This window comes from Alosa pseudoharengus, unplaced genomic scaffold (assembly GCF_046254945.1).
Source record: "Alosa pseudoharengus isolate Yale_2024_CS ecotype anadromous, Long Island Sound unplaced genomic scaffold, YU_APseudo_1.1 YU_APseudo_1.1_scf_10, whole genome shotgun sequence".
Taxonomy (NCBI): Eukaryota; Metazoa; Chordata; class Actinopteri; order Clupeiformes; family Clupeidae; genus Alosa; species Alosa pseudoharengus.
Window position 1 is genome coordinate 10411756 of NW_027468565.1, and position 12110 is coordinate 10423865.

Below are 12110 nucleotides of genomic sequence, written 5' to 3' on the forward strand. Positions count from 1 at the left end.
ACAGAGAGGTTGGGAGAGAAGCTAAAGTGGGAGGATGCCGGAGGGATGAAGTCGATATTTTCAGGCTTAGAATTGGGCATACACTGCTGAACAGCACCCAGTGTAGGGTTGGTAGAGCAGAGACAGGATACTGCTTGTGGTGTCCAGACCAAGAGGAGACAGTGTAACATGTATTGCTTGTTTCCCCTAGGTACCAGAGTCACAGGGAGCAGTGGAAAGATCAATTACAAAGAGCTGGATGCTCAGGCTTTAATCTAGCTGCAGTTCTGGAGTGAGGCCAGCGGAACTGTTCAGGTTCCTCAAGAGTGCAGGTCTATATGCAAGAATATGAATATCTCTTTCGATTATTATTTCCTTTTTTATTTTATTCTTATTTTCTTTGTGTGGGTGTATGTATGTGTATGTGTGTGTGTATATATATATATGTTTTTTTTCTCTTTTCTCGTTTTATTTATTGTTGCTGAGACGCCATAACCTGCATTGGCAATATGTTGTAGGTGGCGGTATGCGCCTGTAGGTGTAACCCGCCATTAACCCGAAAGAAGAAGAAGAAGAAGAAGAAAAACTTCCTGTTTTCTGTAAGCATGGCCGCCCCGTGTCTGTGAAACGTGCAAGTAGTACAGTTACGTTGTACATAACATGTTTTAAATATTCCGAACGACATGTAGCCTATATTATATTTTAGCCTCTACCTATAATTGCTGAGCTGCTTAACGTTACTGCTTTCAAATCGTAGTTTTTCAAAATCGTGTGTCTATCAAGAAAGCTTTGTTATTTTTGTCACAGGCGCACGCCTGTAGAACATTTTGTCCAACATGTCATCCAGCCAGACGTTATCTGTACAGAATCTGCCTGCCACTGCCTCCAACGACCGATTGGAAGAGATATTCTCCGAGATTGGACACATGAAACATTGTGTTGTAGTTAATGACAAAGGTGAGTGATAAGTTAACCTCATATCATTTTCTTTGAGCCCGGCCACCACTTTCAGTGCATCTTAACGTTACCATTTGCTAGATTGCTAGTTTCCATTTCCGCGGCTAACTAAATCTAAAGCTGGTGATACATGTGGTAACTTTGTGAGCAATGATGCTGGCCAATAATGTAGGCTACCTCATTATTGTGGTTCTGGCATGTTCCATTGATATTGGGCAACAATTCCTTTTCTGGATGATGACACTAAGCAATTTGAGCAGTGTTGCTGGCAATTGTTCCAGAGTATTGTTATTCTTGCACATTCTCATTGATATTGGCCAATATATTTTCCGGAGACCTTACCGTAATCATTGGGCAAATGTTTATGATCCAGTTACAGGGAACTAAATGTCTGGTTGCCCTGCATCATTGCTCAAAACGTTGTCCCATAGATAATCACTGTCACTTCCTCTAGTTGTTACCATCTGGATTGATACTCAATTTACTGCAAACTTTCACAAATATGGTGAAGAGAACCAAAAACAAAATTGCCAGGAGATTTCAAGCTCCTGTGGCCCCCTCCTGACAGGGAGGTCAGAGGTGTATATAGAAGTGTGACCCAACATGGCCTGATTCCTATGGTAGGGGGCTACTAAAAAATTTGGTAGCCGCTCATCTAAAATCTTCAGTGGTGTCTCTGTACCCATCCATACATCTCGTACCTGCATGTCAGGCTATCATAGTTGGTTCCACATTACCACCAGGGGCCTCATTTATAAACATTGCATACGCACAAAAGAAGATATCTGGGATAATAGCTCCAGCCTACCATAGATCATTGAATCTGATTAGACCATTAGCTTCTCGCCTGCTAGCATCACATTTAAAAGTGACTAAGATTTCCGGTAATTTTCCTATTTTAAACTTGTCTCCTCTCAAGTTAGAAACTAAGATCAACGGAAAATGAAATGTGGCAATTTTCTAGACTGATTTAACATGGAACTGTACTCTCATTCCAGCACATCAGCACAATGGGAGTATTGTTCCATGTCAAATCAGCCTAGAAAATCGCTACGTTTCATTTTCCGTTGATCTTATTACACTTTCTAACTTGAGAGGAGACCAGTTTTAATTAGGAAAATTATTAGGGAAATCTTCACTTTTAAACGTGATGCTTACGGGGCAGCCGTGGCCTACTGGTTAGCACGTCGGACCTGTAACCGGAGGGTTGCCGGTTCGAACCCCAGTAGGCACGGCCTCACTGCTCCCCGAGCGCCGCTGTTGATGCAGGTAGCTCACTGCGCCGGGATTAGTGTGTGCTTCACCTCACTGTGTTGTTACGGCCGGCTCGAGACCATAACATAAAAGAGGAAGGCGGACAAGATGGTTTGGTCAACCAAAATATATTTATTTAAAAGCAATCATTAAATATTAAATTATTGCAGTTCACTAGATGTCTAGGGGAGAATTACAATATATGTAAGTGCGTGGGTGTAATGCAAGCGTCAGTATGGTATTGCAAAAGAGGAGTGAAAGATAAAGAAAGAGATAAGTGTGTAGGAAAGAAATCTATCAATGTGTCTTCAAATTAGAAATGTGCCTAACCCAGAAGTGACCCAGCAAGAGAGAGAGACAGAGAGAGAGAAACAACCCTGTATATAGCCCAACCCATTAACCCAGGTGTATACCATTAACCAATTAGTGGAAGCAAGGACACCACTATCAGTGCATTGGCTATGCCAAGCCTGAAGAGGGCACAGGGGGTCGTAACACCTCCCTCCCTAAAGAAGTTTTCCTCAAGGAAATCTTCAAAACAAATTCAAAGACCTCCTGTGGTCCTAACGATATCCACAACTACCTCCATATCCTGGGCCCTAGGACAGTAGAGAGCAGAATGGACAAGAGAAAACACAGAGGCTATGCATAATAAAATTAATTAAATCCACGAACAGACAAAAACACCATCCCACATGATAAACTAATCAGTGTCAAAATAAGGCCTATTTTCCCACGCAAAATGACCCTGGAGTAGTTTTTGGAAACAATGGGGAGTGCCAAGACTCTCCTTTGAAACCCAAATAGGTTTGCCACAGAACCAGACTACCACAGTGATGACCACCAGTAAAGGACACAGAGCAACACCTAATTTGCCCCACTGTGTTGGGATCCTCCACAGAACACAAGCACCAAACGGGTGGCGCCAACCCGAGCTCAGTACTATGCACTGTGAAGACAGAAACAAATGTCATTAACAAAAACAATAACAGCAATAATGACAATAAGAGTAAATATGCTGGTAGGCCGCCCTCAGTCTCAGCTGAGGCACTACCCTCAATTTCCACAAGAGGCTCCACCACAGATGCCTCACTCTCCGCATCAGAACAGTTACCAGCTACCTCAATGGTGTGAACAGGCAGATTTTTCACCTGACCAACAGGTGAACCTAACAAGTCACCCTTATTCGTACACTCAGACTTAGGAGAATTATTAGCCAGTTGTCCAAAACCTAAATCTGGGAGCTGCTTTACTATGGTGCAAACTGGCACTTCAATGCAGTCTCTACACAAATGTCTCACCTCAGACACGGGCACACCTACAGGTGACGACACCACACACATTTCCCCACAAACTTTACCTCCCGCCAGATCGTTCCCAAGAATAAATGACACTCCCGGTACTGGAAGGGAAGGCCGCACGCCCACTACAACCTTACCAGTGACCGTGTGAGAGGCCAAGTGAATCTGGTGGAGGGGCACAGGAACAGACACGGCCTCAAAACCTCGAACCCAAACATTCTTGCCCGTCGCAGTCTGGTCCGACAGAGGAAGCACGCCATCCAGCAGAAAAGACTGGGTAGCCCCTGTATCTCTGAGAATGCGAATGGCAACACTATGATTTTGACCAGGCAAGGAAACTTCTCCCTCTGTGATAAAAGGAGCATAACCAGTGGGATGGCCATACAGGGTAGCATGGGCTTGCCTTGAAACAGTTGCTATCAAACCCACTGATTTAGCCTCTTCCTTTTTCTTAAGAGCACGACATTCAGAAATGTTATGGCCGAGCTTTCTGCAATAAAAGCATGTGATCTCCTGCTTAGTAGTTAGGGCACGGCTAGGGCTACCTGGGGGAGAGGACTGTGTGGAACCGGAATCCCTATTCCTCCGTCTACCCTGGTCGCTCCTGTCATAACTGTTACCCCATCTACAGTCAACAGATTTGTGGGTGAGCACATACTCGTCAGCCAAAACTGCTGCTGCGTCCAACGTACGGACTTTACGCTCATGTAAATAAGTGGCTACCTTCTCAGGAAGGCAATTCCTAAGCTCCTCAACAAGAACCAGCTGTTTGAGATCCTCCATGGACTCAACTCTCTCAGAGCCACACCAGCGCTCAAATGCCCGCTCCTTCTCTCTGGCAAACTCGATGTAGGTCTCCTGATCTGATTTCTGATGGTTCCTAAACCGTTAGCGATATGCCTCAGGAACTAATGAGTAAGCATGCAAGATAGTGGTCTTTACTAAGTCATATTGACCGCTTTGCTCCAAACTAAGGGCAGAAAATACATCTTGAGCTCTACCAGTCAGAACACACTGAAGCAATATGGGCCAAACCTCTACAGGCCACTTCAATGTGGTAGCTACCCTCTCAAAATGTGAGAAATATTTCTCGACATCCTTCTCTATGAAAGGTGGAACTAAACGGATGTTACGAGTGACATCAAACAAAGGCGCTACAGGGGCCAATGGATTGGCTGGGTCAACTGGAGGTAATGTACGGGAAGGAGAGACTGGTCCTTTGGCACCAAATTCCAGCTCAAGTTTCTTCAGAGCAAATTCATGCTGGCGCACCTGCTCACGTTCTTCTTGTTCCATTCTCTTTAACTCTATTTCATACTCAAGCCTGCGAAGCGCAATGTCTCTCTCTATCTCCTTCTCCTGAAGTAATCTTACCTCACGGTCAGTCTTCAGTTTTTCTAAATCAGACTGGTCCTGCAATACCACTGTACTCCTTGTTGCATTGTCACTACCCGCTGCAGATGGTACTAATGAAACAGGTTGGCTAGGATGATCAGTTTGTGCAATAAACACACCTTTATTAACCAGCTGATTTTTAATGGCTAGAAACAATGTTTCTTTTACCTTTTTCTCTTGAGATGTTATAATAAACTCATAGTGCTCAGCAAGTTGCCACAACTGGTCTTTAGTAAAACCTGCAAGCAATTCCTCTGAGGGATCAGCTATGAATTCTTCGAGAAATGAAGCCATAACCTCACTGATCAAGCCTGCCACCTAGATAAAGGAGAATTTAAACCAGTACAAACAGTAAAACACAGGCAAAATCTCACTGTGCAGACAACGCAGAATAGCCAAAGAGAAGTTAATGCTACCAAGCTGTGATTTAAAACAAGGGGGTCACAATAAACAATGGCACAATTAACAATGGCACAATTAAGATTCTCTACACACATAAAACATGCACCAACACAACAGCAACAGCTAGAGAGGTTACTGCAAGCAGAACACTAATAGCATAAGAACCAAGGCTCTCAATTCTCTACACAGCATAAACAAAATGCTATTTAATGGTTGCTTAATTGGCAAGTAATTCCCACTAACTGTGCTACCACTCTGGGCCGAGTTAACGTTACTTTTAACACGCACCACAATAATAACGCATACTGCACATTTTCAAAATAATTGTATGCTCAAACAAGTAACACAAGTAACTCAAACAAAAGATCAAGCGTTCGCGCACACACAAGACACTGAGCACTAGCGTTACACGCAAAGTCAGTTATAGAGTTGTCTCCAATATCGTAGATGTAATTAGATTAACAAACAATGAACGCTTTCACACAAACTGCAACACTGACGCAACATTCACTTACCCAACTTCATACGCACTGCATAATGTACTCCACATAAATCCAGGTGAAACTAGCCAGCCAGTCGCTGCTATTTCGCTGCATCCGATATTTAAACAGAGCTCCGGTCCTAATTATGCCCACACCAAACAACTAACTCACCTGGCTAGTCTTCGAGGGCCTGCTGGCCTCGGGGCGACTGGATAACGCATGAACTCGTCACAGTATGGTGAAATAACTGCGCGAAGCGTGCCCCCGACAGGAATGTGTGACTCCCGACCAGGATTACCCCTCTATACGAAAATAAACTTAAAACAGGATAGCAAAAAAATAAACAGTACTCCGATGGAAAGGCTGCAAGCAACCTAGCTGGAGCACTCTTACTAGCCGGAGTCTGCTAATAGGCTAATTGAATCAATCAAGAGCTTCTCACCTGGATTTTTGCGAGTTATCAAAAATAATCCAAATTTTACAACTTGTTTGTTGTTCCGGACGAGAACCCCCAATTTATGTTACGGCCGGCTCGAGACCATAACATAAAAGAGGAAGGCGGACAAGATGGTTTGGTCAACCAAAATATATTTATTTAAAAGCAATCATTAAATATTAAATTATTGCAGTTCACTAGATGTCTAGGGGAGAATTACAATATATGTAAGTGTGTGGGTGTAATGCAAGCGTCAGTATGGTATTGCAAAAGAGGAGTGAAAGATAAAGAAAGAGATAAGAAGTGTGTAGGAAAGAAATCTATCAATGTGTCTTCAAATTAGAAATGTGCCTAACCCAGAAGTGACCCAGCAAGAGAGAGAGACAGAGAGAGAGAAACAACCCTGTATATAGCCCAACCCATTAACCCAGGTGTATACCATTAACCAATTAGTGGAAGCAAGGACACCACTATCAGTGCATTGGCTATGCCAAGCCTGAAGAGGGCACAGGGGGTCGTAACAGTGTGTACACTGTGTGCTGTGTGTGTTTCACTAATTCACGGATTGGGATAAATGCAGAGACCAAATTTCCCTCACGGGATCAAAAGAGTATATATACTTCTATATTTACATATGCTAGCAGGTGAGATGTCAATGAATTAAATGATCCAGCTAGGCTGGAGCTAAAAGTGGTATTGCCAGACTCGGAGAATGGCTAGATGAACTGGAGAAAGGTAAAAATCAATTGTTTAACTCAAGGGGAGGTGGAAAATGAGTGCAATTCCTCAAATGGTGGACAAAGAGACACCACTGTCTAGTAAAAAGCATTCAGTGCCATCATTTTGACTAAAGCCATAAGTAAAGGTGAAATCTTCCTAAATCTTGACCACTTGTCTTTTAGCACTGAAAAGGGGGTGTCTAAATATACTGTACCTGGCTGAAAACCATGTGGTAATGGAAAAAATGAGTTTCCTGTAAATGCCAATCTGTATTGCATATCTCTTGCAGCTTTAAAAGTAGTGCCAGTCCCCAAGAAGACAACTAAAGGTGATCAAGCTAAAAGTGAACAAGCTTTCAAAAAGAACAAGAAGAAGGCTAGACTTATTATCAGAAATCTCAGTTTCAAGGTAAGTTGTCATGAATTGATATCTGGGATAATGGAAGTCTAATATATTGGGCCTGTTTTAATCTCTGTCAGGATTTCACTGCATAGCATCAAACCCTCTTGTTTTTTCTCCCGTAGTGTTCTGAAGATGATCTGAAGCAGGTTTTTGCAAAGTATGGAACAGTTCTGGAAGCCAGCATCCCTCTTAAACCAAGTAGGAACAGTAGTTATGTATTCTGCAGGCACCCTTGCTTAATGAGATTTACTTAAAATCAATAGATCACATAACCAGATATGCCCTTCAGAAATAAGTTTGTATTGTATTCATGCAATTAACAGTCTGTACTCTGTACTTGCACTTGTGTGTAACGATGTCCTGATTCAGTGTCCTCTGTTGTGTTTTGTAGATGGGAAGATGCGTGGGTTTGCCTTCGTCCAGTTCAAGAACATGGTGGAGGCCAGCAAGGCTCTGAGTGGCACTAACCTGAAGGAGATCAAAGGTGCTTAGTTGACCACTATAGTGCACCATCACACCTGACATGGTTATAAGAATTTGAATAAATGTGCATAACTTGAATACTGGTTCGGGCACCCATCTTACCACCTACATCACCCAGATGTGTTCATTTGGTTTCTCTTGTTCCACAGGGAGGCAAGTGGTTGTTGACTGGGCCATTGCCAAAGACAAGTTTGTTGGGAAACTGCCTAAATCTGCAGGTAGCATTTTTTTCTCAATATGAACAGAAATTAGAATGTACCTCTGTTGTAACTGATTTAAGTATTTGTGCACCAAGAAGGTATGTCACGTCACATATTTTTATTATTTGAACAAAAAGAAGTAAAAGCAGAGACCACAAAACCTGAGGAAGGAAAATCTGCTGTTGCTGAGGAAGGTGATGATGATGAAGGGAACAGTGATGTGGATTCTGAAGAGGAAGATGACGAGCCGAATAAAAAAGTCACGCAAAGGTAAGGCTCTGGGGAGTCTTTTGACCTGTCCATCACTGCTTTTTTGGTTAGGCCATATTTCACTGGTTGTTTCAATGAAGGCATGTTTTTACATCTCGGCATGGGGGCAAATAAAGTATAAGGGACTTTTTAGGGCTGTTGAAAACCTTCACGACTAATCCCATGGAGGAGCGGAGATGAAAGCCACCACATGGCAAATCCATGGTTTTGTTTCTTAGCCAAAGATGGTTTGCTTGAGCTTGTCCTCTTTGAGGCAAACAAATAAAGTTTGACAGTTTCGTAATGCCATCATTAAATGTAACAATAGTTTTCATCATCTAAGGAAAGGGGGGTTTCTGGCCTGTATTCTTTATTGCCTTCTATTATACATATTAATCTTTCAAATCAGATTATGATTAAAGGAACCATATGTAAGATTGTGGCCAAAACTGGTACTGCAATCACTTTCAAATTACTTTAGAGCAGTGTATCTCCTCCCCCTCCCTCCTGATTCGAGGTTGCCAACCCAGATGCCGAAACACTACTGACTTTGTGATTAGTAGATAGGTAGAGGGTGGCGCATCAGGCCAAAACACAACATGACATGACAAAACACAACATCAACATCAGTTGAGGGCTGCAACTTCAGTTTTTAAATGACAATATCCTGGCCAGACTACGTTTGTCAGTGATATAGGTATTTGAAATGAACATGATTTCTTAATGTCTAGTGACATATCAGGGCCATTTTATGATTAATTGAAATACATTTCTTACATACGGTTCCTTTAAGAGTAATATTTGTGAAGTTCTGCACAAGCTAACCATGCTCACTCTGTCGCAGAAGTATTTTAAGCTCACATAGGCATGCAGTCATGATGGTTTACATTGAATTTTGAATGCACCCTCGCTGAGTAGGTATCCTTTCCACTCTTGAAACTAATATCATGTTCTTCTTAGGTGCAATTAGGAAATGATCGCCTACTGGCAAGAGCAGGGGCGTCACGGTGGAGAAGCGGAGGTGGAAGGAGTCCATCCACGCAGCGCACCTGCGCACCCATCCGCAGGAGTACCTCTCCATCCTGGACAGCTTCCTGCAGAGCCTCAACATGGTGCCACTCAAGGCAAAAATGTGAGGCAAACCTGCCAAGAGAGAGAGAGAGAGAGACAGAGAGAGAATAAAGAATAGCTCACTGTCCCATAAACACATCACCTGTGACCTTCAAAGGAATGTTTGGAGTCAAAGGAGTGTTTACCAATGGTAATGTTTACCATTTAGGATTTTTTTTTTTTTTACAGGAACTTGATTTGTACAGCACATCACATACTGTATGGGTCATTCCGTGTCATATCAGATAAGGTTGTTGCTGCTGTCTTGGATTTTGTTCAAACCTTGTCTGTATTATAAATGGGTACCAAAACCAATGTTTCTGTTGAAATCCTATGTCTTCATATTATTTCCATCCCTTGAATTTACTTCAGTTTTACAACCTGAAAAATACATTATCTGGGAAGCAATGTTTAGGAATTAATATAATGAAAAGTATTATTCATAGTTCATTGTAGAGTGGAAGACAAACATGTTTTCAGTCTGTATGACTGAACCGTTACAAGTCTGTGGTTTGCTCATTGATTTTCTACAAGGCCCTAGATTTGGAAAAAAAGGAAAAAGAGAGACATTAAGGGTTCTTTTGTATGCATTGGGTGTCAATCATTATTTTTTCTTTACATACAAGATTTTATTAAGGTTGTGTCAATATTTTACCTTCCCACTTATAATGGGCTTGACGATTTTAAGGATTAATTTAACAAGAGAAGGTTAAGTTTCGAGGTGGAAGTGGAACATTATACAACTTGTATAATGTATACATTTATTCCACACAGACTGATATTTCAAGTGTTTATTTTGATTTTTATGATTATAACTGACAACTAATGAAAGCCTACTGAATTTGGGGTTATCTCAGAAAATTAGAATATTGTTAAAAGGTTCAATATTGAAGACACCAGGTGCCACACTCTAATCAGCTAATTAACTCAGAACAGCTGCAACGGCCTTTAAATTGTCTCAGTCTGGTTCTGTAGGCTACACAATAATGGGGAAGACTGCTGACTTGACAGTTGTCCAAAAGGTGACCATTGACACCTTGCACAAGGAGGGCAAGACACAAAAGGTCATTGTTAAAGAGGCTGGCTGTTCACCGAGCTCTGTGTCCAAGCACATTAATAGAGAGGCGAAGGGAAGGAAAAGATGTGGTAGAAAAAAGTGTACAAGCAATAGGGATAACCGCACCCTGGAGAGGATTGTGAAACAACCCCCATTAAAAAATGTGGGGGAGATTCACAGAGTGGACTGCAGCTGGAGTCAGTACTTCAAGAACCACCACGCACAGACGTATAAGACATGGGTTTCAGCTGTCACATTCCTTGTGTCAAGCCACTCTTGAACAAGAGACCGCGTCAGAAGCATCTCGCCTGGGCTAAAGATAAAAAGGACTAGACTGCTCCAAAGTTGTGTTCTCTGATGAAAGTAAATTTTGCATTTACTTTGAAAATCAAGGTCCCAGAGTCTGGAGGAAGAGGGGAGAGGCATAGAATCCATGTTGCTTGAAGTCCAGTGTAAAGTTTCCACGGTCCGTGACTGTTTGGGGTGCCATGTCATCTGCTGGTGTTGGTCCACTGTGTTTTCTAAGATTCAAGGTCAGCGCAGCCGTCTACCAGGAAGTTTTAAGGAGCTTGCACACTGCTCTAACAAACGGCAACAAACACAACAGTTGGGTTAGTGTGGGCCGGCGGGTCTTTGTTGGATGGAGACACCACAGTGTGGACTGGCAGTTGGTTTTATGAACATTCTAAATACTATTTCCAACAGCCGCCAACTTTAGAATGTTGGAGTTTGTTGGAGCAGTGTGCAAGCTCTTTTAAGAGCACTTCATGCTTCCTGCTGCTGACCAACTGGAGATGCAGATTTCATTTTCCAACAGGACTTGGCACCTGCACACAGTGCCAAAGCTATCAGTACCTGGTTTAAGGACCATGGTATCCCTGTTCTTAATTGGCCAGCACTCTCCTGACCTTAACTCTATAGAAAATCTATGGGGTATTGTGAAGAGGAAGATGTAATGGGCTAGACCTAACAATGCAGAAGAGCTGAAGGCCACTATCAGAGCAACGTTGCTGCAGTAATTCAGGCAGAAGGAGCCCCAACTAAGTAGGCTACTGAGTGCTGTAGCCTACATGCTCATACTTTTCATGTTCATACTGTAGCGTTTCACCAAGAGCCAGAGTTTCATGAACTGGTTTATTGTACAAAGCACACAATGCAGCATGTAACACACAGCGGCCCGTGTCAGGCCCAGAACTTAGAGGCAGAACTTTCTCGAACCGTAGCCTATATTCCTCGGGGGGTCCCGCCCCCCTCTCGCCAGGCTGCCAACCATGAGCGTGCCCGGGGTTACGCATAGCACGGTCGCTACAATACTTTTCAGTTGGCCAACATTTCTAAAAATCCTTTTTTTGTAGACTATTGGTCTTTAGTATTCAAATTTTCTGAGATACTGAATTTGGGATTTTCATTAGTTGTCAGTTATAATCATCAAAATGAAAAGAAATAAACATTTGAAATATATCAGTCTGTTTGTAATGAATGAATATAATACGTTTCACTTTTTGAATAGAATTACTGATAAAAAAAAAATCAGCAGCGTTCCATGCACTACCCTGGGGGACAAAAAATGGGCAAAGATTCATTGTAGGCTAACTTGTTCTCTCCCTGACGGGTATGGGGTATGACCAGAGAGGGTTGTAGCGGAGTAATCAAGGATCTTTGGTATGACTATTGACTGGGTCG

General features: G+C 42.5%; 1 protein-coding gene across 1 annotated transcript; it reads left to right on the plus strand.

Moving 5' to 3' along the window:
- Positions 1 to 570: 570 nt before the first annotated feature.
- Positions 571 to 9685, plus strand: LOC143100229 (RNA-binding protein 28-like). Its single transcript, XM_076263210.1, has 7 exons — positions 571 to 936; positions 7216 to 7334; positions 7451 to 7526; positions 7720 to 7812; positions 7961 to 8029; positions 8149 to 8281; positions 9221 to 9685. Exons 1-7 carry the CDS (start codon positions 816 to 818, stop codon positions 9228 to 9230), a joined length of 621 nt encoding a protein of 206 aa, XP_076119325.1. The 5' UTR covers positions 571 to 815; the 3' UTR covers positions 9231 to 9685.
- Positions 9686 to 12110: the final 2425 nt, after the last annotated feature.